The following is a 25,361-nucleotide window of genomic DNA, read 5'->3' as shown; positions in this document are numbered from 1 at the left end:
AAGTGAGAGTCATGGTTTTTTTTCAGTTTCTCAATAAAGAAAGCGCCTAATTGATAACAGAAATCTGTACTAGAAAGCGGTGTTTATTTGGACAAGGATGTGACTGCACTAAAAAGTGTATAATTATTGGAGGCAGATCAAATTTTGAGTAGAAAGCACCTTTTTATGGTATTAACCTTATTTTTGTAATTCCTTAAATATATATTATATGCCATCTTTCTTTGAGGTAATAAGTTCTTTCTCCATCGGCGCTCTAGACATCTGAGATTCTGCTCCATGGATTTTAATTTGGGGGTATACCATGGCGCATAATGGCTTCTTCTTGTGTGTGATTATTTTCATGGAGTTACTTAATCTATAATGTGATCTAAGGTCTCTTTCCAGGTGTTTACTGCTATCTCAATATTGTCTGGATAAGATGAGTGTTTCAATAAGGAATGTGTCTTTAAATAAATCAGGGTTGATGTGGCCTCTGTTATATGTACGAAAAGGGTAGCTTATATTGGAAATGATAAATTGAGTGTGCAGTTAAATGAGATTAGTTGTAAAACCAATGTAAAGGGGCCAATCATTAGGGTTGATGAAAAGTAGATCTAGTCTGTGTTGCTTTGGATCCATGGTGTGACCACATTTTGAGTATGAGGTGTGGTTTTGGTCACCAAGCTCAAAAAGTCATAGCTGAACTAGGAAAGGTATAAAGAGGCAACAAAAAAGATGAATGGAATGGCTCCTTTATGAAGAGAGGCTAAATTAATTAGGACTCTTCATATCTGAGAAAAGACTGAGAGAAGGGATATGACAGAGGCATTTCCTAGTCAATGCACAATTAGATTTAAAATGTATTGCCCAAAGATGTGATCAAGGTTAGTAGCTGGGTTTAAAAAAAGGGTTTGGGTAAGTTCCTGGAACACTAGTCCATTAACAATTAGACTTGGGAGATTGTCACCTCTTAGGAATGATCAACAGGGAATGGCTCTTCCCTTTTAAGATCTGCTGAATACTTCAAGTGATCTGGAATGGTTACAATCAGACAGGATGCTGGGTTTGGTGAACCTTTGTTCTCACCTTTTATGGCACTTGTGTAAATGCACAAGAAACAAATGTTATCTTGGGTAGAAAAGAATTCTTGAAAGAGGTCACGATACGAGGCTCAAGGGGGGGTAAACTCAGTAATATTAAAATGTTAACCCATGGGCCAGATGGCATATACAGAGAATAGCTTCTCACTACAGGTGTGGGGGATGGAGTTCCTAGTTATAAAGGAAAAAATATCAAGGTAATGCATCTTGAATTGGGAAGATCTGATGAGCCTTTTGGTCTTTATCTGCCATCAGATTGTTTTCAAGCAGCATCTTAAGAACCATTGTACAGGTTACATTAACTGTGTTTCAAGCACACGTTTTTGGGAACCAGGTTTGAAAAACCACATACTAATAGTGGGCCTGATTTTAAAAAGCATTTACTCGAGTAAAACAGGGTTTTACTCGAGTAAATGCACTTTACTTGAGTAAGTGGGCTTTTGAAAATTGCTACAATATATGCCATTGAATTGTCCATAGGATTTACTTGTGTAAGTGCACTTTACTCCAGTAAATGGCTTTTGAAAATTGCTACGATATATGCCATTGAATTGTCCATAGGATTTACTTGTGTAAGTGCACTTTACTCCAGTAAATGGCTTTTGAAAATTGCTACGATATATGCCATTGAATTGTCCATAGGATTTACTTGTGTAAGTGCACTTTACTCCAGTAAATGGCTTTTGAAAATTGCTACAATAGTAGTTACATTTACATGTGTGTAACTCCTTTTGAAAATTACCCCCAGTATGTATAACCCCCTCTTCAGCTGTTATCAGTGGCCACTCATAGTCCCTGGGCCAATCTTATCTTCCCAGACATATAATTCTTCTCCCCCCCCCCCTCCCCCCATGCAGCAAATCTGTTGCCCACTGGGTGCCAGGGTTCCACCAGCAGGGGAGGACAAGCCTCTGGGGCCTTAGGGTCTTGGGAGTGGGAACCCTTACTCACTGTTACAACTCACATTCTTCCAGCTATACAAGCTCCAAGTTTTACATCCTTGTTCTTGAACGTAGAAGGCCAGGCACTTTATTTAAAAACTTTTCTATACCGTCGTTAAGTTAAATAACCATCACAACGGTTTACAGAAGGGCACAATAAAGAGAAATATGGGTGGTATAGATTACAAATTACTCGTGTGCCATCATAGTACAGTAACAATTTAAAATAATAAACTAGGTGTGTAAGTTAAACCTGATTGTTAGGAACAAATTAGGCAGTGTGATTTTAACATTAATGTGCTTATGTAGGTTACTGAAAACTTCTAGCTTGGTGCATCCTTATCGCTCAACTATTTTTCTCCTTTTCTTTATCTTTATAAAATGCTTGTTTAAAAAGCCAGGTTTTCAGATTAGTTTTGAATAATTTCAGATTTGTCTGTAGTCTTTTATTTCGCGTGCCATGGTATTCCAGAGGACAGGACCAGCCAGTGACAGTGCTCTTGAAGTGGCATGCAAATAAAACTTTATTTTATCTTAGGAAAACTTGATCAGAATACAAAATCAGAAGAAAAAAAAGCTCAAAAAGATCTCTTGATACAATTCAAAGGAAATCTCCAACTGCCTTAGTCTTTTCTCTCCAGTCTGAGAATGTATCTTCCTGGTGACACAAAAGTAGAAAAAATAGTCCTTTGGGTAAGAATTTGGTAAGATTCCTCCCAACAAAAAAGAAAGAAAAACCCATACTCTTCCAAAACAACTCTTCTTTCTGGGGCTACATAGTCCCCATTTAAATTGATTGCAGGGCAAAGTAGCACCCTCCTGTTCTCCTCTGGCAGGGGTGATTTCCCCCCCCCCTTGATCTGGGAGCAGGTGTAGCTGGTCCCCTGTTTGGGTAGTCTAGCCATATCCAGGGGTGCTACAAATCCAGGTCCAGTCCAGATGGGGAGAAAACTATCGCTCACAATCAAGCCTGGCTCATGCTCTAGGCAGAGAATCTCCACAGGGTGCCAGATTGTCCAGAAAAAGGAGCAAGGAAGCCAAAACCAATAAAAGGGAAAGGAACCACGATTCAAACCAGTGACCCATCCATTCAGTTCTTGCATTAAGAGTATTAGGAAAAATCAACAGGAGTCCAAACATTTTCAAAATAGTCTTTACTGCAACTTCAAAAAAAAGTATCCAGGCTAGAATTGCAAAAATAACATCAAACAAATCACTAAGATAAAACAGATGGTTTCCTTGTCCAATCTCCTCCCTCTCTTCTCTCCCTGCTTTTGCTCCTTCATCCATAGAAAATATATCCTCACCAGTGAGGGTAGGATAACTGGACTGTAGCTCCAGCTTAAAATTGGTCAGATGGGGAAAAATATCCCCAAGCACAAAAAGTCAAACTGGGTTCCTAAAAATCAAAACATCACAAAATTTCAAATTTATAGTCCAGACTCAAAAATCAAAGTCTTAATCCTTCTGATTACCCGTGCTGTTAACTAGTTGCCTAGGCAAAATCTTTGATCCAGTCCTCTGGGATACCAGGAGTATACCCTTTCCTCTAGTGCTGGTCAATCAATCCAAAATCATCTTTTAAGAAAAAACAAATCCTTTACTTAAAATCTCTTGGCTTGAATGCTTGATTTGCCTCTTTGAGATCCTGGGAGGGCATCTTCAGGTTTCCAATACACTTGCTTGAAATCCTGGAGGAATCTCTAGCTCTCCACTTTCTCAGCTCCCAACTCCAGTCTCCTTCCCACTAAATCATTGAGCATGCTCCAAGCGATTATATACCCCTAGAATCCCTTTCCCCCAAAAGGTGAGGTCTTAACAATGAAGTATCACAATTCAAAAACCCCTCCTCCTACCCTTTGCTAGAAAATCAATGAGGATAATATTAGTGACTGACAAAGCCCTGTCACACAAGTCAAGGAAAAACCAACTTTGTCTAATTTTTTTCTCTCAAGTCCATGAGAGCACTAGCAAGAACACAGTCCTTATTACCCAATACTAATTGCTGTGGGGGTCTACAAGGGTCCACTGAAAAAAATCACTACTCCTGCCCTTCCAAAAACTAAAACCACAACTATACCCGGCACATGCTAAGTCAGTTTTTTATATTGGTTAATCAATGCCAGCACCCTGGGTGAGGGAAAACCTTAGGGTTGGTCTAAAAAGTGCCAAGGTTATCCCTAGAGTTAGCCAGGGGAAAAATAAATGGTAAGGAATGAAGTACCTCTTACACATGGACACAGGTTCTTTAAAACAATGTACCCTTTGGATTCTGTACAATATTTGATAGCTGAAATGAAGAAAATATTAATACTTCTCCTCCCCCTTTAAGTTAGATTAGTTGGAGGTCAAAACGCCTTAATTTTCTCCTTTATAATTGCAGTTTCAGAAGCTTTATTTACATGAAGTAGTCAGATTGGCTCACACTGTGTATGATGCAGTTTGTGACCTTATAAGAGGGATGATTAGCCCCAACGAGTGTGACAATTTGTGATGCTTTCCTGTCATCGCTGTCCTCAAATGATTTTGGGAAGCTACAGGGAAGACATTGGTAAAACTTTAGTAATGCTGATTTAATATTTAAATTAAATAGTTTAAAAAAAAGAATATTTCATGCTACAGAGGAGACAGTTTATTGAAAACCCTGTAGATAGCCATATTGTTGGGGGGGGGGAGAGCATGTGTATTAAATATAAAGTCCCTCTTCCCCTCTCCCCCCAGTGACTGTTATAAGCATTGCTGACGAAAGTTTAACTGTTCTGTTACATTTAATGCTGGTTGGTACCACTTTGTAAACATTTTATATTATCTCATCTGTGAAGGTGGCTTTTTTGGTTTTGCTTGCTTTGTTTTTTGGAATCACATGTGACAATACAGATCTAGGCAAAATATAACATCAGTATTAAAGGAAACAATCCACAATCTTGATAGGATGTTTTCCAATAGTCACATATGTCCAACATAAGTTTTTTCCAATGAGCTTATCCCCCCTCACCACTGTTAATTTTAACAGTCTAGGTCAGTGATGGTGAACTCCAGTCCTAGAGTGCCACAAACAGGCCAGGTTTTCAGGATATCCACAATGAATATGCATGAGAGATTTGCATATAATAGAGACAGTTCATATGCAATTGTGGGCTGTGCTCAGCCAGGAGACACTGTTCCAGTGTCCAGCTAAGGAATAACTGTTTATTAATTTAAAATTATTTTAGAGGGCTTCTGTGAATAATATATTGCTGTCTGTGCTTTCATTATAATCTCTCTTTCTAGATACTGACATTGTGCATTAATTTGCTGGGGTTTATTTAAGATTCAAGAAAAAAAACCCCAAAAAACCCCCTCTAGATCTAATCACATACTGCTTCATTAATATCTCTTTATTTGGATTTAGCTGTCACTAATAATCTCTGTTTAGATATTAATATTGGGGCATAAATTTGCTGAGGGTTCATTTAAAGCAAAAGACAAAAATTCCAGAAAAAGTCCTGTTGTAACTAGCTTGGGGGCTGCTGACTCAGAGCCAGCAGGGGTCAATCAGATCCTTTGTGGGTTGTGGTCAGCCAGGAGACAGGAGGCACTAAGTAAAACATTTTAGCCAATCAGGGGGAGGGTCATTTCAAACTCAATTGCAGATACAAGTCCTGAGAACGTTGACCAAGGGTTAACTGTTTAATTCTCTCTCTCCCTGCCCCCTCTACCCACCCACGCTTGGGGTTGGTTTTATGATAGTCTGCCTGAATACATAATTGGCAACAATATAGGGTGGAAATTTGGTAATTCCTCAGGTGTTACCCATCAAATTTACCAAAATGAGGACTATCCAATGCAACAATTGCGGAGCCTTTATATTGAGGGAAATCATTTGGAAACTTAGGGCTTGCCCCATTTGTTCAGAACTCTCTTCCCTCAAAAAGGAGCTGGTTAAAGCTAAAGCAGAACTAGCTGCAATAACTTCACAGTATTCCAAAATTAATTCCTCATTACCGCAAAAAAAAACCCCAAAACTCAAAAAGAGGTTTACAGTGGGCTCAGGTAGGATAAGTCCTGTGACCAACAGGCACCCATTCTACACAATTGTGCAGCCCACATGTCCCCCCCCCCCACACACACACACAAACACACTTACCCAGGGCGACAAGGAACCCAAAAATCAACAGGTTTACGGTGGGCTCTGGTAGAGTAAGACCGGTGCTGCGGAAACACACACTCTCTCAAGTAACACAAGTACAAAACGCCTTATCTGTATCACAGTGCAATTAATAAGGGCAAAGGAGATAACAAAGGTCAGCTAAATAAATCACAAACAGGCCGATTCAGTAAAGTCTGCGGGAGAGCGGACGAACGCCCGCTTTATGGGCCAACCTAAAAAAAGATGGGGCATCTGTTTTTTATTGGCGTGGTTTACAGACCTCCAAATCAAATGGAAGTACTAGACAGATCTGGTTGAAGACATCCAAAAGATGGGGAAGAAGGGAGAAGGGGTGATTGTTGGAGATTTTCATCTGCCGGATGTAGACTGGAAAATCCCTTCTGTGGAATCTAACAGTAGTAAGATAGTGGATACCTTGCAAGGGGCTCTGTTCAAACAAATGGTAATGGAGCCTATAAGGGAGGGAGTTATACTCGATTTAGTGCTCACAAATGGTGATAATGTCTCTAACGTCCAGGTGGGCACACACCTCAGTACCAGTGATCAAACAATATGGTTTCATATCACTAATAGGATACAGAGAAGTCTCACAAAGACCCGGGTTTTGTGTTTCAAAAACACGGACTTTGTTGAAATGGGAAAGTACCTGGAGGAAGAATTAGAAGGCTGGGAGAAAATGAGATGTGGAACAGTGGGCCAAACTAAAAGGAGCAATTACCGAAGCGACTAATATATATGCTAGAAAAGTAAAGAAAAGAATGAAACCTATCCGGTTCACAAAGAACAGCGTTTAATAAATATAAAGGATCCCAAAGGGAAGATCACAAGGAAGAATATCTGGAACTGAGGGAGACGAAGAAAGTAAAGTAAAAAGTCAAGCGGAAGAAAGGATTGCCAAAGAGGTAAAGCGAGATGACATTTTTCAGATACATCAGTGAAAGGAGAAAAGTCCAAAGTGGTATACTGAAATTGAAAGGTGAAAAGGATCAATGAGTGGAGACAGATGAAGAAATGGCAGAAATATTAAACAAATACTTCAGTTCGGTGTTCACTAAAGAAGACTCCGGTGAAGGGCCGTCACTAGTTAACATGAAACTGGAGGGGAGTGGAATGGATGAAACTCTATTTACGAAAGAGAATGTATGGGAAGAGCTAGAAAAACAAAGTGGACAAAGCCATGGGGCCTGATGAGGTTCATCCCAGGATACTGAGGGAGCTCAGAGATGTGCTGGCGGCTCCTCTGTGTGACCTGTTCAATAGATTCCTAGAAACTGGAGTGGTGCCGAGTGATTGGAGAAGTGACTCTTGTGAAGGTGGTCCCGCTTCACAAGAATGGGAGCAGAGGGGAGGCTGGAAAACTACAGGCCATTTAGCCTCACCTTGGTGGTGGGAAAAGTATTGGAGTTGCTGCTGAAGGAAAGAATAGTAAACTATCTAAAAGCAGAATTGATGGACCAGAGGCAGCATGGTTTCACCAAGGGAAAGTCCTGTCAGACAAACGTGATCGACTTTTTTGATTGGGTGACTAAGAAATTGGATCGAGGAAGAGCGCTTGATGTCATCTACTTGGATTTTAGCAAAGCTTTTGATACATTCCCGCACAGGAGGCTTGTGAATAAAATGAGAAGCTTGGGTGTGAGAGCCAAGCTGGTGGCCTGGATAGCAAACTGGTTGAAGGACAGAAGACAATGTGTGAAGGTAAATGGAACTTACTCTAAAGAGAGAGCGGTGATGAGCGGAGTGCCGCAAGGGTCGGTGTTGGGACCGGTCCTGTTCAATGTCTTTGAGTGACATTGCAGAAGGGATAGAAGGTAAGGTTTGTCTATTTGCAGATAATACTAAGATCTGCAACAGAGTGGACATGCTGGAAGGAGTGTGGAGAGAATGAGACTGGATTTAAGGAAGCTGGAAGACTGGTCGAAGTTATGGCAGCTGATATTCAATGCCAAGAAGTGGAGTCATGCATATGGGGTGTGGAAATCTGAAAGAACTGTATTTGATGGGGGTGAAGGACTGATGTGCATGGAGCAGGAGAGAGACCTTGGGGTGATACTGTCTAATGATCTGAAGTTGGGGAAACAGTGTGACAAGGCGATAGCTAAAGCCAGAAGAATGCTGGGCTGCATAGAGAGAGGAATATAAAGTAAGAAAAGGGAAGTAATTATCCCCTTGTACAGGTCCTTGGTGAGGCCTCACCTGGAGTACTGTGCTCAGTTCTAGAGACCGTATCTCTGAAGGGACAGAGACAGGATGGAGGCGGTCCAGAGAAGGGTGACCAAAAAGTTGAATGGTCTTCATTGAATGACGTATGAGGAGAGATTGAAGAATCTAAATATGTATAAAAGGTTACTAAGAGCCAAGAGAAACAGATAAGTATGTGAGAAAAAAAAGTGTGAAAGTTTGCTGGGCAGACTGGATGGGCCGTTTGGTCTTCTTCTGCTGTCATTTCTGTTTCTATGTATACCCTGGAGGAAAGGAGGAGCAGGGGTAATATGTTAGACGTTCAGATACTTGAAAGATTTTAATGATCCAAACTCAACGACAAGCCTTTCTGTTGGGGGGGGGGGGGGGGGAAATCAGCAGAATCAGGGGTCACGATTTAAAACTCCAGGGAGGAAGACTCAGAACCAATGTCAGGACGTATTTCTTCACGGAGAGGGTGGTGGATGCCTGGAACACCCTTCCAGAGGAAGTGGTGAAGACCAAAACTGTGAAGGATTTCAAAGGGGCATGGGATAAACACTGTGGATCCTTAAAGCCTGGAGGATGGGAATAAGAGAAGAGGTATGGGGGTGGCTTGCAGGTATGACAGCTACTACCTGGTGATTAATACCCTTATTCAATAAACGTTCACATGGTTAATGCGACTCCAACATTGCTCTATGCTTCAACGGCTAGAGGAGATGTGGAAGAGTTATTTGCATTCGGGCAACAACCAACAAGGTAGCACAGTCTGAGTAAACAAGCGTGGGAGAAGCATTTTTGTCGCGGTGGTTACTACCCTGAACCAATTAAATCTGTTACTTCACTTGGAAAGCATATCCAGTGCAGCTCACTGCTTCAACAGAGAATGAAGAAAAGAGGATTTATATTTAGGTGACAACCAGCAAGGACTGAATTGCAAAGTCTAGGTAAACAAATAAGCATGGGAGTACTTGCTTATTGTGGCATTTACTACCACTAACAAATTAAGCCTGATACTTCACTTTGAATGCATATCCAGCGCAGCTCACTGCTTCAACGGCAGGGGGGAATGAAGAAATAGGATTTACATCCAGACATCTAACAAGGCATTGATCTCAGCAGTATGAGTAGTTGCTCGATACGATGGTTACTACCCTCATACATTAAGCCTTATACTTCACTTTAATGCAGCTCCAACATTGCTCTCTGCATCAATGGCAGGGGTGGAAGGAAATTAGAATCAAAAAGTTACCAATAACTGCCCTGAATTCAGCGGTTGGAGTATGAGAAAACAAGTGTGAATGCTTGCTGGGCAGACTTGGATGGGCCTATTGGTCGTCTTCTGCCATCGTTTCTGTTTGTTTCAAATCTCACTCATGCATATTCATTGTGGATATCCTGAAAACCTGGCCTGTTTGTGGCACGCGAGGACTGGAGTTCACCATCACTGGTCTAGGTTTCGAGATGACTGTATCCACACTTTTTACCCAGTAGTTTATGCCTTTAATTTTCTTTTTTCTGCTTATCTTCCTTGAAAAAGATTCAAAGTAAGCTTACATATGTAAGATTAACAAGTAGACAGCCTGGTCTCGCACCTGTTGCAAACAGACATGTCAATAGTGCTTTGTACTAAAGCAAAGCTATTTTGGGGGAACTAAATACTAAGCATTCATTTAGAATCTGAAAACCATTTTTACTTCTGTTGCTGCTGCTAGCTTTGCACCAGGAGAATGTGAGCCTACCCTCACGTTCATTTCTTTAGGTAGGAGTGAACTGCTGAAACTACCCATTATAGAGATCAGCCTTCCACACACACAGTTGCTCCGGGAGCATAAGTAGCAAGAAGCAGAGACCAGCGAATGCAATTTGATATTTGAGACTTTTACCGAAATGAGTCAAAAATCATACTTTGGAAATATCGTCTTTGGCTCTTGTGTCTGTAGAACTCTTACATATCAAGTTTGGTGCATTTCTGGCAAGCAAGTGGATAAAAATCAGAGGCACACTTTATCTAAATCCATTTGGTGGTTTCTCTCCTGATTACTTGTTACAGATGGACACTACCTCCCCATAAGGCGTTCTTTTGTTTCTTTCACAGAGAACATCTAAAGCTGTGAAGATTAGAGCATGCTTATTTCGTGGTGCTGACCACTGGGCATTTATATCAGTTAATAAACACTGTTTTTCTTGTTTTTGGGAAATACCATAGACCTTGGTTTTCACCAGTAAATTACTGCAGATACCATGAGAATTTTATTTTAAAGCATTACTTTGTAATTGTTCTGGACGTGAACCCTTGGACCGAAGGAGAGTGATTCAACCAGTGAGGAGGAACCCCACTAATCCCTACCTTCGGCAGGCGAGGCTGGAGAGAAGCAGAGACCCTGCTGGAGCTTCACCAGTACCAACTAGAGATGTGCATTCATTTTTCCCGAATTAGGCAATTTCAATGAACTAATTCAGTATGGTTCAGGGGAACCGAAAAACGAATGAAACGTTTACGAAATTAATTTTTCGGGTTAGTGTGTACTAACCCAAAAATCGGGTGGGGGGGGCCCCTGGGGGGGGGGAAAACCCCAAACCTCGGGGAAAAAATGAAATTTCCCATGGGGGCCCCCAAAATGAAGCCAGAAACGATAAAAACAATGCACATCTCTACTATCAACCCATGTTCCCCTTAGGTTGAGCCCTTGGGTACTGGGGCCGGCTGGACTTACGTGGGGTCTCTGTTGTTGATGTCCAGGCACAGGTCAAGGTAGGTGGCTATACTCGTCAGTGTCCTGGCACGAATTGGGGCAGGTGGCGATATTTGTGGTCAAGCGAAGGTCAAGACAGGTGTTAGTCTGAGAAGCAGGATGAATCAGGAACTTGGCAACCACAGGAACCTCAAACCACAGGAGACTTAGGAAGCACAGGAGAAAAAATCAGGAACCACAAGAAAACCCAGGAAGCATAGGAATCTCAGGAACAAAAGAAAACTCAGGATGCCCAGGAGTACAGGAAAAGCCAGGCGTTAGGAAATGTCATTGCTAAGGCACTAGTAAAGTGCAGGGACTATCCTTATATAGTCCCTGCACTGTGATGTCAAAGAATAGGGCTATGAGACTAGAAGTTACTGGCCCTTTAAATTAAAAGTAAACTGAGCGTATGCCTAAAGAGCCGGGATGACGACAGAACTGAGAAACCCCGGCGAAGACTGCAGAGCTCTGACCAGATGCACCGCTTCGGTCTCGCAGCCCGACCCTAGATGCGAGCCCAAAGCCGGACGAGAGCCCAGCAGAGCCCTGACCAGTCGCACGCATAGCAACAGCCGTGCCATGGACAGGCCCCAGATGCAACCCCAAAGCCAAGGTAAGCGGGGTCGCACATTGAGCAGTGCATCCGACCCACGCAACAGTAATGCTGCTTGGTTATAATACATATTTTATTTATTTATTTATTTATAGGTTTTTATATACAGATAGCCGTTTGCACATCGTATCGGTTTACAGATAACTAAAACTTTTTGACAGTGTCATTATACAGAACTTTTGGCACTGCCATTACATAGAACAGTAAACTTTGCATACAAGAAATAAACATCAACAAACAGTAACTGGGTAACTATTTACAGGGAACGAAGGTTCCTCAATTGGAAGCAGATGAGGGAAAATTAACAAGAGCACATAGTGACGGTAGTACGTGGAAAATTAACAAGAGCACATAGTGACGGTAGTACGTGGAAAGCATTGTAATCAAATCAAGAGGTCATAGGGGAGAAGGTAATTGAGAGATAAAGACAGCAGAAGCACATTGTAAAAGGTGATACAGGGAATGCATTATACACAGCTTAGGGGGTTATCAGGAGGATGATTGCTGAGGGAGGGGTAGGCCTGTAAGAATAGCCAGGTCTTTAGGTTTTTTTTGAATTTGGGTGTGGATGTTTCAGTGTGCAAGTCTGGGGGCATAGAGTTCCACAGGGTGGGGCCGGCAAGGGAAAAGGCTCTGTTCATTGTGGAAACAAGATTGGTGGATTTGATAGAGGGGGTACGGAGTGTCCCTTGGAGGGCAGTGCGAGTCGGTCTAGTGGATGTGCGAGAAAGCAGTGGGGGGTTGATCCAGTCAGTATTTTCATTGGTGATGCTTTTATGAATGAGGGAGAGAACTTTGAACAGGATGCGAGACTGTATTGGGAGCCAGTGGAGATCGATAAGGGTAGGAGTAATGTGGTCACGTTTCCTGGAATTGGTGAGGATGCGTGCTGTGGCGTTCTGTAGGAGTTGTAATGGCTTAGTATGTGTTGCAGGGAGACCAAGGAAGAGTGCATTACAGTAGTCTATTTTGGAAAAGATAATAGACTGTAGTACTGTGCGAAAGTCAGTGAAGAATAAGAGGGGCCGGAGTTTTTTGATAGTTTGAAGTTTGAAGTAGCAGTCAGTTAGGATAGATTTAATGAAGGGTTTGAAAGAGAGCTGGTTGTCAATGAGGACGCCCAGGCTACGGGTGTGGGAGGGGAAGAGCGTGGAGGAGTACGCAGTGGGAATGGAGAGAGAGGAATGTTTGTTGGAGATGATGAGGAGTTCAGTTTTTTGCGGGTTAATGGCAAGGTGCATGTCAGTGAGTAGCTGGTTGATAACCGTCAGGCAGGATTCCCATTTTTGAAGAGCAGTTTGGAGGGAGTCAGTGAAGGGGAAAAGGATTTGGACATCATCTGCGTAGATAAAGTGTTTGATGCCAAGATTAGTAAGGAGGGTGGTGAGGGGGAGCATATAAATGTTAAATAGTGTAGAGGAGAGAGAGGAACCCTGGGGGACGCCTTGGTTAAGGCTAACTGGGTCGGATTCATTGTTGCCAGTGGATACTGTATAATGACGATCTTGTAAGTATGATTTGATCCAAGAGAGGGCAGTGCCGGAGATTCCTATGTTACTGAGAATGTTGATTAATATGATGTGGTTAACAGTATCAAAAGCTGCAGATATGTCTAACATAGCAAGGAGAAATGAGTTCCCAGTGTCGAATCCTTTAGTGATGGTATCCGTCAGGGATAGCAGCAGTTTTTCAGTGCTCAGGTTTTTCCGGAAGCCGTATTGTGTGGGAGGAAGGATGTTGTGGTGTTCTAGGTGATCAGATAGGCGAGAGTTGACTAATTTTTCCAAGATTTTAGATAGGAAAGGGAGATTAGAGAGAGGTCTGAAGTTAGCTAGAGTAGAAGGGTCAAGGCTGGGTTTTTTAAGGATTGGTTTCACCACTGCCTGTTTTAGGAGTGTAGGGACTATACCTTGCTCCAGGGAACAGTTGCAGATGGATGAGAGAGGTTTGGCAATAGCTTTGGGAATAGATAGGAGAAGTTTAGTAGGAATGGTTTCAGAGGGGTGAGAGGAGGGTCTCATTTTTTTTAAGATGTTTTCAATTTCAAGGGAAGAGGATAGGTCGAAAGATGAGAGGGTAGAGGTAAGGTTGAAAGAAGGCAGTTTCACGGTGTTAGGGTTGGCTGCAAAGCGTGCAGTGAGAGAGGACACTTTGGTTTGGAAGAAGTGAGCAAGTTCATTGCAATGTTTTTTTGTGGTGGGAGTAGGAGGTTGAGTGGGGTTTGAGCTGGTCAGATTGGAGATCATGGTGAAGAGTGCTTTGGGATTGTATTGGAAACTGTGAATCTTTTTGGCAGAGTATTCACGTTTAGTTGAGAGAGTAGTATTCCTGTATTGGTGCATAAGCTGGTAATAGGCAGTTTTGGATGCTGCAGAGGGGTGTTTGCGCCATTGCCTTTCTAAGGTTCTGAGACGAGTTTTGAGGTTCTTGAGCTCTGCGGAATACCATGGTTTCCTGTTTGGATGGGCAGGTTTAATGGTTTTTGTAGTAATGGGGCAGAGCTTGTTTGCTATGTTGAGGGTGATGTCGTGCCATGAGGTGAAGGCCTTGTCGGCTGAGGAAATATCAAGTTGGTTGGAAACGTCCGAGCAGGCCATAGTGAGGGTGTCGAGGGAGCATGATTTACGGTATTTGAAGGATTGCGCCTGGGTGGGGGCAGGGGGGGAGGACTGTTGGACAGCCAGGGTGGTTTGGATGATAGAGTGGTCGGACCATGGGATGGGGGTGCAGTATGGTGAGTTGATGACAGTGAGGGGGCTATTGACGAAGATAAGGTCTAGAGTGTGGCCGGCCTTATGAGTAGGGGAGTGTATGAGTTGTTTAAAACCCATGGCTTCAAGGGAGGAGAGGAAAGCATCACAGGCAGGGGAAAGAGGAGTGGCATCGACATGAAGATTAAAATCACCAAGAATTATGGTAGGAAGGTCTGGGGAGAGAGAGTCTGCAAAGAATTCGATGAGAGGGGAGGAGTCATTTTCTAGCAGTCCTGGGGGGGTGTAGATGAGACAGATTTGGAGGACGCTGGATCTGAGAAATCCAATTTCATATTGTTTGGGGAGGTTACATTTTATGGAGGAGAGTTTATATTCTTTCTTTACAGCCAGGAGTAGACCCCCACCTCTTCTTTTTCCGGGGTATAGAGAAAAAGTCGTATGTTTCGGTAGGGAGCTGGTTAATGAGGGGGGTGTCATGGAGCTTAAACCATGTTATGGCGCAGATTTCGGGGTTGTGATCAGTAAGGAGGTCATTGAGTAAATGTGTTTTCTTCTGGAGGGATTGGGCATTGAGGAGGAGAATAGATATCAAAGAAAGGCCAAGAAGTTGAGTAAGGGGGGAAATCAAGATGGGTGTGAGTCTCCTTTGAATGTGTATAGGAGGGTAGGGTTTGAAAGGGGAGATATATGAGGGGTATCTCTGTTGGAATGGAAAAGGACAGCAGCATGTGTAGGGGGGCATTTTTTTTTTTTTTTAGGTTTGTTTTACTATTATTGGGGGAGGGAGGGCAGAGGGGGGGAGGGTTGGGGACTGAAAGGTGTTAATTGTATGGAGGTGCTATCAGGGGGACGAGGGGGGAGCAATCACAAAGTGAACATGGACATAAGAGGGTAAAACACATTAGCCAAGTAGTTAGGGCGCACGAAGGGGCGAACAAAGGGGCAGGCCCCTTTGTCGCGCTCCTTCGTGCGCGCGACGCCAGGGGAGGAGTTCTAGTTATGAATCCCCAGTGAGTCGCCGACGAGTGAGGTCACAGGAGCGCCGGTGCTGCGATTGGCTGGCTGCCCACGTTGCCGCAGGTAAGGAAGGGCCTGTTGGAGCGGAGGGCCGAGCCTCGCGATCGGCGGGGGAGCCCGTTGGGGGGAAGGGTGAATTTAAAGGGCCTTCCCCCATGAGTTAAGTCATATAAAGTCTTGAACATCAATAAAGCTATATTGGGCTAGCACAATGGAAGTGTTGCACATAGGTATGCAAAGGATCTAGTTCAATTTCTGGGCCTAGCTTTTATTCCCTGAACCAACATAAGATATTCCTTAATGGGTCAGACCAAGAGTCCATCATGCCCAGTATCCTGCTTCTAACCGTGGCCAATCCAAGTCACAAATACCTGGCAAGTACCCAAACGTTAAATAGATCACAAGGTACAAATGCTGGTAACAAGCAGTGGCTATTCCTTATTAACAGCAGTCTATAGACATCTCCTCCAGGAACTTATCCAAACCTTTTTTTTTTTTTAACCCCAGCTACAACAACTTCCTTAGCCACATCCACTGGTAGTGAATTCCAGAGCTTAACTGTACATTGAATAAAATAATTTTCTGATTTGTTTTAAATGTGCTACTTAACTTCTACTTGCTAACTTCATGGAGTGTCCCCTAGTCCTTATATTATCCGAAAGAATACATACCCGTGTCACATTTTACCTGTTCCAAGTACTTCCATGAATTTATAGCCCTCTATCATATCCACCCCTCAGCTGTATTTTCTCCAAGCTGAACAACCCTAACATCTGTAGTCTTTCCTCATAGGGGAGCTGCTCCATGCCCCTTATGGTCGCCCTTCTCTGCACCTTCTCCAGTGTAACTCAGTATTCAAGGAGTGGTCACACCATGGAGCGATACAAAGGCATTATGATATTCACTGTTGTATTCGCCATTCCCTTCCTAATAATTCCTAACATTGTTTGCTTTTTTGACTGCCACAGCACTCTGAAATGATTTCAAGGATTATCCACTAGGATGCCTATATCTTTCCTGGGTGGTAGCTCCTAATATGGAACCTAATATTGTGTAACTACAGCAATGGCATATTTTTTCCTACATGCATTGCACTTGTCCACATTAAATATAATCTGCCATTTGGATGCCCAATCTTGCAGTCTCACAAGGTCCTCCAGCAACTCATCATAATCCGCTTGTGATTTAATTACTCTGAAAAATTGTCATCTGCAAATTTGATCACTTCACTCATCGTATCCCTTTCCAGATCATTTATAAATATTAAAAAGAACCGGTCCAAGTAGACCATTTAATCCTATTCTCAGTTTCCTGTCTTTTAACCAGTTTGCATTCCATAAAAAGACATCTCTTCCTATCCCATGACTTTTTAGTTTTCTTAGAAACCTCTCATGAGGGACTTTGTCAAACGCCTTCTGAAAATCCAAATACATTACATCTACTGGTTTAACTTTATCCACATGCTTAGTAACCCCTTCTTTAACAGTTTCCATGATTTTTCCTGGCACTGAAGACAGGTTCACTGGTCTATAGTTTCCTGGATCATATCTGGAGTCCTTTTTTGTTTCATTAGCCACTTTCTAGTCTCTAGGTACAATCAATTTTAATGATAGGTTATATATTACTTGTAAGAGGTCTGAAATTTTATTTTTTAGTTCTTTCAGAACCCTGGGGTGTATACCATCCGGTCCAGATTTACTACTCTTCAGTTTGTCAATCTGGCCTACTACATGTTCAAGGCTTTCTGTGCTTCTCATCTGTTCATCTGAATCATTACCCTTAAACCAGTGGCTCTCAACCTTTCTAATGCCGTGACCCCGAAATACAGTTCCTCATGTTGTGGTGACCCCTTGCCCCGCCCTCGCCCTGCGAGGGCGGGGTGAGGGTGGGGTTTTGGTCATATGGGGGCGGGGTTATGGATGGGGTTGGATTTTAGTGCATACTTATTTATTATGAAATTTATAAACAGAACCACCATTCCTCATAAAACAATAAAATTAAGAAACATAAAGCATCAGTTATAATAGTAAAACCATACTAATAAAAGAATATTTTAAAATTACTGATAAATAGAATTTCTATTAATTAAAATCATATACATTTTTATAATTTCCCAAACACCAATAATATTTCAAAACAGCACATATATCAAATAACACACAATAATTAAAACTAATAAGGATTTTAAAAAGCCCCTGCTATCCATACATGGGAGCTCTTGATTTCCAGTCACCCTGATATTGTCGAGGATTAGGAGGTTATCCTCTCTCTCTCACACACACACTCACATGTCCATTCTCTCTCACACATACACTGTCACATACATACACATTCATGCTCTTATACCCACCATAACCTCTCACTCTCACAGACACTGATACACTCTCAGGGTGTAAGACACTCTCTCCCCCCCCCCCCACTCACACACACTCTTACTCCCCTGGATTTTCTCATACACACTCATGCTCTCACTCTTACTGGCTCCCTCACAACCTCAGAGCCTCTCAGATAAAACTCTATGCAGCAGAAATAATGCTGAATGTTGAGAATTCTGTTATGCAGACTAATCTGGAAAATGCACTAATTTCTACATGAGTCATAATGAATCAGTCCTCAGCTGCAGGCATCAATTGATTATCCTGGCTCCCTTTATGTTTGCCAAATACAGTTCATGTGTAACAGCAATCCTAATTCTCCACCAGATCAAGTTGATTTCACATCCCACTTTATACTTTGTCACCTCCAGCTGAGTCAAACAATTAATCTAATTACTGCCACTGCTGCCACGTGGCTATTGGGGAGGCACTGATTGCTGCTATTGGCACTGAAGCCCATTCTGCTGCCTCCTCTGTGCAGGCCCCGTGGGTTTCCACTTCCTCCATGTTGATCTCGTACATTGTGAGATCCGCCATAGAGAAAGTGCTACTCTTGCACATTCCCAAAGATTACATGTGCCAATCAGTAAAAAGTAATTTATTTTTTTTTTACTTCTGCTTCCCTTTCTAATTTTTTGCCATTTCCTTTTATATTGCCTTTTTTTCTATTTCTTTTCTCTCCACCTGTCTTCTTCCCTCAAACACACAGTCAGGTCTCATTCTCACATGCATTTCTCTCTCACACACACATACACAGGCTCTCACTGGCACAGGCTGGCTGAGTCTCACACACAGGCTCTCTCACACCCCCACATGCTGCCTTGCTCAAGCACAGGCTCTCACTCTTACATGCTGTCTCTTTCACACACACAGAGGCTCTCACATGCTGTCTCTGCAAACACACACAGTCTCTCAACTCATCTCATACTCGCACACACCTCTCTCTCACCTCTGGGCCTCTTCTTTACGGGTTGCCACAGGATGGGCTCTGCAGTGGCCCTAGTCTTCCCGGCCCCGCTGCTCCTCTTCTGCACGCGGCTGAAGCGCCTCTTCTACCCACGCGGCTGACGCGCCTCCTCCTTCCTCCCCGTGCGGCTCCGGCAACATTTGTCTTCCAGGGCGGGCAGGAAGGAAGTAGGAGCACCTGCAGTGGCTGATACACCTCCTTCCTGCCTGCGCGGCTCCAGAAACATACGTCACTGCGACGCGCTAGCTTTTTGGGCCATGTCTCTTCCCTTTTGGGGTTGGAGGAGGCAGGTCGCCAGCTTCGCCCCGCCTCCCCGCAGCAGCCGCGGCGCTGCAGACCGGCAAAAAACCCCAACGGCCCGGTACTGGTCCGCGGACCGGTGGTTGGGGACCTGCTTTAGGCGACCCCTGCGTTTTGGTCGTTCGACCCCCGCCGGGGTCGCGACCCACAGGTTGAGAACCGCTGCCTTAAACAATCTCCTGAATAAGTATTTCCCCAAGATCCTTCTCAGTAAACACAAAAGCAAAGAATTAATTTAGTCCTATGATAGCCTTATCTTAAGTGCCCCTTTTAAACCCCTCTATCGAACTGTCAGAGTCCCTGGCAGGTTTCCTGCTTTGGATATATTTTAAAAAGTGTTTTGAGTTTTCACCTCTATGGCCAACTTCGTTTCTAATCCTCTTAGCCTGTCTTATCAATGTCTTACATTTAACTTGCCAGTGCTCACGTTTTTTCTTATTGTCTTCAGATGGATCCTTCTAGTTTTTGAAGGAAGATCTTTTAGCTAAAAAACTTTCACCTCATTTTTTAACCATACCGGCAATCGTTTGACCTTCCTTCCACTTTTCTTAATGCATAGACTACATCTAGACTGTGCTTTATAAGACACTTTATTTTATCAATGTTCACATCTGTTGTACACTCTTAACCTATGAAGCTGCTTTTTTCAGTTTTTTTTCTTTCTCATTTTGAAAGTTTAGTGCTAGAGCCGTGGATTTACTTATTCCCTTTCCAGTCATTAATTCAAATTTGATCATGTTATGATCACTACTACCAAGTGCCCCACCACAGTTATCTCTCACCAAATCCTGCTCTCCACTAAGAATTGGATGTAAAATATCTCTTGTCTGTTCCTGAACCAATTGTTCATAAAGCTGTCATTTTTTCCATCCAGGAACTTTCTCTCTAGCATGTCTTGATGTTAAATTTACCCAGCCAATATTGGGGTAATTGAAATCTCCCATTACTGCACTACCAATTTGGTTAGCTTCCCTAATTTCTCTTAGCATTTTATCATCCGTCCCATCATTTGACCTATTGCTGTTCTCTTCCCCAACATACATGGGATTTCTACCCATAAAGATTCTATTGTACATTTAGTCTACCTTATCCTGTTGGACTCTATGCCTTTCTGGACAGAAAGTGCCCTTGCCCCCCCCCCCCTCCCCCACCAAGTTGCTCCTCCCTATCATTCGGGCCAATTCAGTATGGAGCGCACCTTTATCCCTGGTTTGGCCACGCGGTTTTCAATGCACTATTTTTACTCCTTATACAGTAAGGGGTAATAGCGCGTCGAAAATGCGTGGCCAACCCCCCCTTCCCCCCCCCCCCCCCCCCCCCGAAACTAATAGTGCTCGCAACATGCAAATGCATGTTGATGGACCTATTAGTTATTTCTACACGATACAGAAAGTAAAATGTGCAGCGACACCGCACATTTTACTTTCAGAAATTAACACCTACCCAAAGGCAGAAGTTAATTTCTGCTGGCACAGGGAAAGTGCACAGAAAAGCAGAAAAAAATGCTTTTCTGTGCACCCTTCCGACTTAATCATAGCGATATTAAGTCGGAGACCCCAAAAATTAAATAAAATTAAAAATTTTAAAATCTGCCTGTGGGTTGGAAGATGGATGCTCAATTATGCCGGCGTCTGTTTTCCGAACCCGTGGCTGTCAGTGGGTTCGAGACCCAAGGCTGGTAAAATTGAGCGTCTCTCAAACCCGCTGACAGCTGCCACTTCTAGCGCGTCCCTAGAGCCTCCTTTTTGACAGTGTCCCTAGCGCCTCCTTTTACCGTGGGCCCTAATTTGCATATTTTTATTTACTGACTCGTGCGCCCAGGAGAGTGGGCGCTCGCTGGCTCTCCCATGCGGTTTACCGTATCTGCCCGATTGGGATATAATTTAAACCCTGGTAAGGCAGTATCCCATTGGTTATCCTCCCATGTCTGAGATGCTAATTAAGCCTATCTAATCATTCAGTGCTATACACACTCTCCCATCTTACTTCTTCTGGCATGGGCATACAGACCATTCAAATTGTTTTGTTTGTATTAATAGCCTGTTTTTCAGTTGACAGGGATAATTTGGAGTCTTATCTCAGGTGGTTCTTTACTTTTAGGAACTATTTTTACTGCTATTGAAACCTGTCTATTGGGATGCCTTAACTCTAATGCTTAATTAGTATCCTTCAAAGAACCTCTGTCTGAGCCATGCACTACTGAGCGACAGTTGGCTTTCTCCTTAGAGCAGCTTTTAAACTAGAACAATCTCCTTTTTAAAGATTAGCGCCAGCAGCCTGGTTCCAACCTGGTTAAGATGAAGCCTGTCCCTTCAGAAAAGACTCCCCCTTTCCCCAAAAGGTTCCCCAGGTCCTTACAGAACTGAATCTCTCTTCCTTGCACCATTCTCATCCATGCATTGAGTCTCCAAAGCTCTGCTTGCCTCTGGTGACCTGTGCGAGGAACAGGGAGCATTTCAGAGAATGCTACTCTGGAGGTTCTGGATTTAAGCTTTCTACCTAAGAGCCTAAATTTGGCTTCCAGAACCTCCCTCCCACATTTTCCTATAATGTTGATGCCCATATGTACCACGACAGCCGGCTCCTCCAAGGTACTGTCTAAAATCCTATCTAGGTGACACGTGAGGTCTGTTACCTTTGCACCAGGCAGGCATGTTACCAGGCGATCCTCAAGTCCACCAACTACCCAGGTATCTATATTCCAAATAACTAAATCACCAACTATGATGGCCGACCTAACCTTTCCCTCCTGGGCAGTAGCCCTGGGAGACACATCTGTGTGAGAGAACAATGCATCACCTGGAGAGCAGGTCCTTGCTACAGGATCACTTCCTGCTGCTCCAGGTTGATGCTGTCTGACCAGGAGACTTTCCTTTTCCAAGGCAGCACCAGGGGAGACAGACTGGAGTTGGGACTTGGTTATTACGTCCCTGAAAGTCTCATCTATATACCTCTCTGTCTGCCTCAGCTCCTCTGGGTCTCACTCTAGCCTCCAGAGATTGGCTTTGTTCTTTGAGATCCAGGAGCTGTTTGCACTGGGTGCACACATACCTTTCACTGGTAGGTAAAAAAAAATCATACATGTGATACTCTATACAAAAGAGTGGAAGGCCTTCCTCTTGCTCATGGACTTCTGCCTTGATTTATTGATTTCTATATACCGTCATTCAGTATAGCCATCACAATGGTTTACAGCAGTAATAAATACAATAAAGTAAAATCGCAATAAAACAAAATACATGCTCCTAGTTAAGTTTAGGTTGCTGTGGGAGTAGGAATGTGTACAATCAGTCCTTTAAATGTATTGGTATATTCACTAATTATATTCAGGTTACTACCAGATTAAACTCTTGATAAAGCCTGGGGCAAACTTTTGTGTTATAAATAAAAGGCTGATTTTTAATGTGAAAGTGTTTCTTGCCTATAAATCAAAGGATGAGCTAGAGGTGGATGGGAGAGGGATGGGGATACTCCATAGGCAGTGTTAACAGTCCCTGGAGAGAGGAGTCCCCTCCATCTCAATAGCAAAACCTACATTTTTATCTAAGATCTACTTTACAAGGATCTGGAGGGTGATGGGGTCCATGGCCCCTGACCAAAGATTAGAACTGCAAAGGCTGAGCTAAGTGGTGAGTTGTACAAATAAGAGGAAAGATCACAGGTAGTGCAAATGAAGGCTCATGGTGTTCAAAGGAGGCTGATTTTGACTGAACTGTAGGCCAAAATGTGCAGGAGGAAACTGCCAGACCAAAAAAGTGCTGTTATCAAAATCTGTTTTCATTTGGTTTTACAGTCATGATATGAAACTTGGTTGTTTTTTTTTTGTTTTTTTTAAATGATTCTTCCCTATTTTCCTGTTGGATTTCTTTGACTCTAATACTTTGCTCTCTTACCTGCAATGAAAGCTTGAAATCTTGGCATAAGAGTAAATGTACATATCTTCAAGCCATATTGGCAAACAAGCCCTGTTGTTGGTATAACATAAGGAGAAATTGACCAGTAATGATGTAAACTCAAAGCCAAACGTTCAGTAACTTTCACACTGCCAGTATGAAATTAACAAAAACTCAGTATGACACTACAATCTTGGGGCCTGATTCATTAACCATTTTTCCTATAGAGAATGGGAGAAAAGCCTTAGTAAATTAGGCCCTTAATTTGCTATTGGCTTTCCATTTCTGGACTCAACTGATATATGCATCTTTGCATTAAAATATCTTGCATGACAAGGGTGACAGTATTTTATCTGGGGGAGAGGTGTGTGGTTCTTTTGGTCCTGCAACTTTTTTTTCCTGCTTTTGGGCCTGCAGCTCAATTTGGAACCTGCCCCAGCTAGCACCCTGGCCCTTCACTGGTAGCAACCCAGGGCTTTTCTGCATTCCTCCTCATAGCCTACACCCTCTTCATCTTGCCTAGATATGACAGTCCTCTGGATGTGAGGTACAGTGCACTCCTTGACCCATGTCCTCTTATGCTTTTGAGCAAGATGCCAACCTCTCTGTAGCTGACCTGAGAGGCAGGAGATGGGTCCAACAAACAAACCTAGGTCTCCCACATAATACAGTGCTGCCACTGGCCTAGCAGATGGGCCTGAGTGCATGTCTGCAGTTTGAGACGGTAAAATTAAACTTTCCAGACATCAATTTTAAATGTATTAAAGTAAAATGAATTTCTGTAGTGTTAAACATGCAGACTCATTGAAGTACCAGAACCAGGGAAGAAGTTCACTTAAATGCTATATTTTAGGTATATTGGATTGTTCGCTTAAAACCTGAAATGTCCTCAGTTGCAGTATGTTAAATAGCTGTGGGGCATGAGAATGAAGCCAGTGCCAGATTTAGGTTACCTAAATCCTCAATTTTGGGCTGCTGCTTATGCAGGGCCTCCAAATACAAAAAGATTACCCAAAATGTGAAACTTTAAGTTTAGTAATGCTATGGGACTCCTTAAACTTGACATAGCTTAGGGCTAGCATAGAGATAAAGATGCAAGTGATCTGACCAGCTTTATTTGCTTTTTTTTTTATAGGGCGTGGAACCAAAAAAGGTGGCTACAGAAGGCAATAAAGAGGACCTGCTTAGTATGTGTGTTCTGGGCAGGAAAAAGCAAATGTTTGCATGCACTGAACTTTTATGCTTGAAAGAGTCCATACATTTTTGTTTTTGGGCAATCCTGTGGTTTGCATGGCACAACTGAGGGGAAGAGGCATTGCATAAGTGGTGTGTACACTATTAAAGCTAAATAAAATGTAAAAGTGATATTAGCACTGTAGATCTATGCACCTTGGAAATGGCAACCTTCATGTCTGTCACAAGCAATAAAAAATAAATTACAGTAACATGTCTTCCTTCTTTCTGGTACAGCAGTGGATGCAATACAAGCTCAAGTACTGAAGTCTGTCTGCTAAAAGCTCATCAATTAATGCTAACAATCTGATTAAAAACTTTTTTTAAAAATATTTTTTTGATTTTGTCATGATGGATTTGGAATGCTTTAATTAAAGTAATGTGCTAAGGTGCAGTATGGTTAATCTGATTTGCAGAGGAACCAGTGGCTGTTGTAACACAACTTGGATTTGGGGGATGCCTGAACAGCAGCAGTTCTCAGAGCACCTGAGAGGGAGGTGGCAGGTGGGAACGGAGGCTGTGCAAAGACCATGAATCTTATTACAGGCCAGTGGTTTTCAAATCCACGTTCTCGGATAGGTCTGATTTTTACTGTAATGAAACTATTCAGATTGTTCTAAAATCTATCTCTTATTTCTGGCAGCCTGACAGTGATACCCAACTGAATGTGAGAATCCTTGTTTGTCCTATTACCAGAGCCAGATTAAGGCTAACTGATGCCCTAAGTGTAGCCCAAATGTAGTGCTCCCTCAGCCCTTCCATTGCTTAACTGCCAAGACATTGACTCAATCAGGCTAATGCTATACCATGTGCTGGCTGCAGTGCATAGGTCAACCTGCAACTGCAAAACGGGCATTAGCACATCCAAAACTTGTGTAGGTAATAGTGTTCATCCCATGCAAATGCATGAGCACCCCTTTAACGTGTGCCAATATTGCATCAGCCTGCATAAGTGCTGAAGTGGAAATAGATTAAAAATTAGGGTTTTTCCCAACTATTAGTTATTTTTAAAAGTTTATATTTATTTACCAGTAAATAGTAAGCAATATAAGCAAATTAATTATAACCAGGGCCCAACATAGTGAAAACTTGCATTTTATGCTCTATGGAGTCCCTTCCTTGTGCTGTATGCACATGCATATTTTGCTTAGTTAATC

The 25,361-nt window shown here is 42.7% G+C and overlaps 1 protein-coding gene across 3 annotated transcripts in view; it reads left to right on the top strand.

The window, feature by feature from the left end:
• The window catches only part of LOC115084652, a 109,979-nt gene extending 85,443 nt beyond the window's left edge, over positions 1-24,536 (top strand). For all 3 annotated transcript variants that reach the window (XM_029589789.1, XM_029589787.1, XM_029589788.1), the window contains one exon: positions 24,107-24,536. In XM_029589789.1, the coding sequence (XP_029445649.1) occupies positions 24,107-24,144 (38 nt within the window). In that variant the 3' untranslated portion in view covers positions 24,145-24,536. The remainder of the gene's footprint in view (positions 1-24,106) is intronic.
• The last annotated feature ends 825 nt before the right edge of the window (positions 24,537-25,361 follow it).

Source organism: Rhinatrema bivittatum, chromosome 2, assembly GCF_901001135.1.
Source record: "Rhinatrema bivittatum chromosome 2, aRhiBiv1.1, whole genome shotgun sequence".
Classification (NCBI taxonomy): Eukaryota; Metazoa; Chordata; class Amphibia; order Gymnophiona; family Rhinatrematidae; genus Rhinatrema; species Rhinatrema bivittatum.
This window is presented reverse-complemented; position numbering and strand designations above follow the sequence as displayed.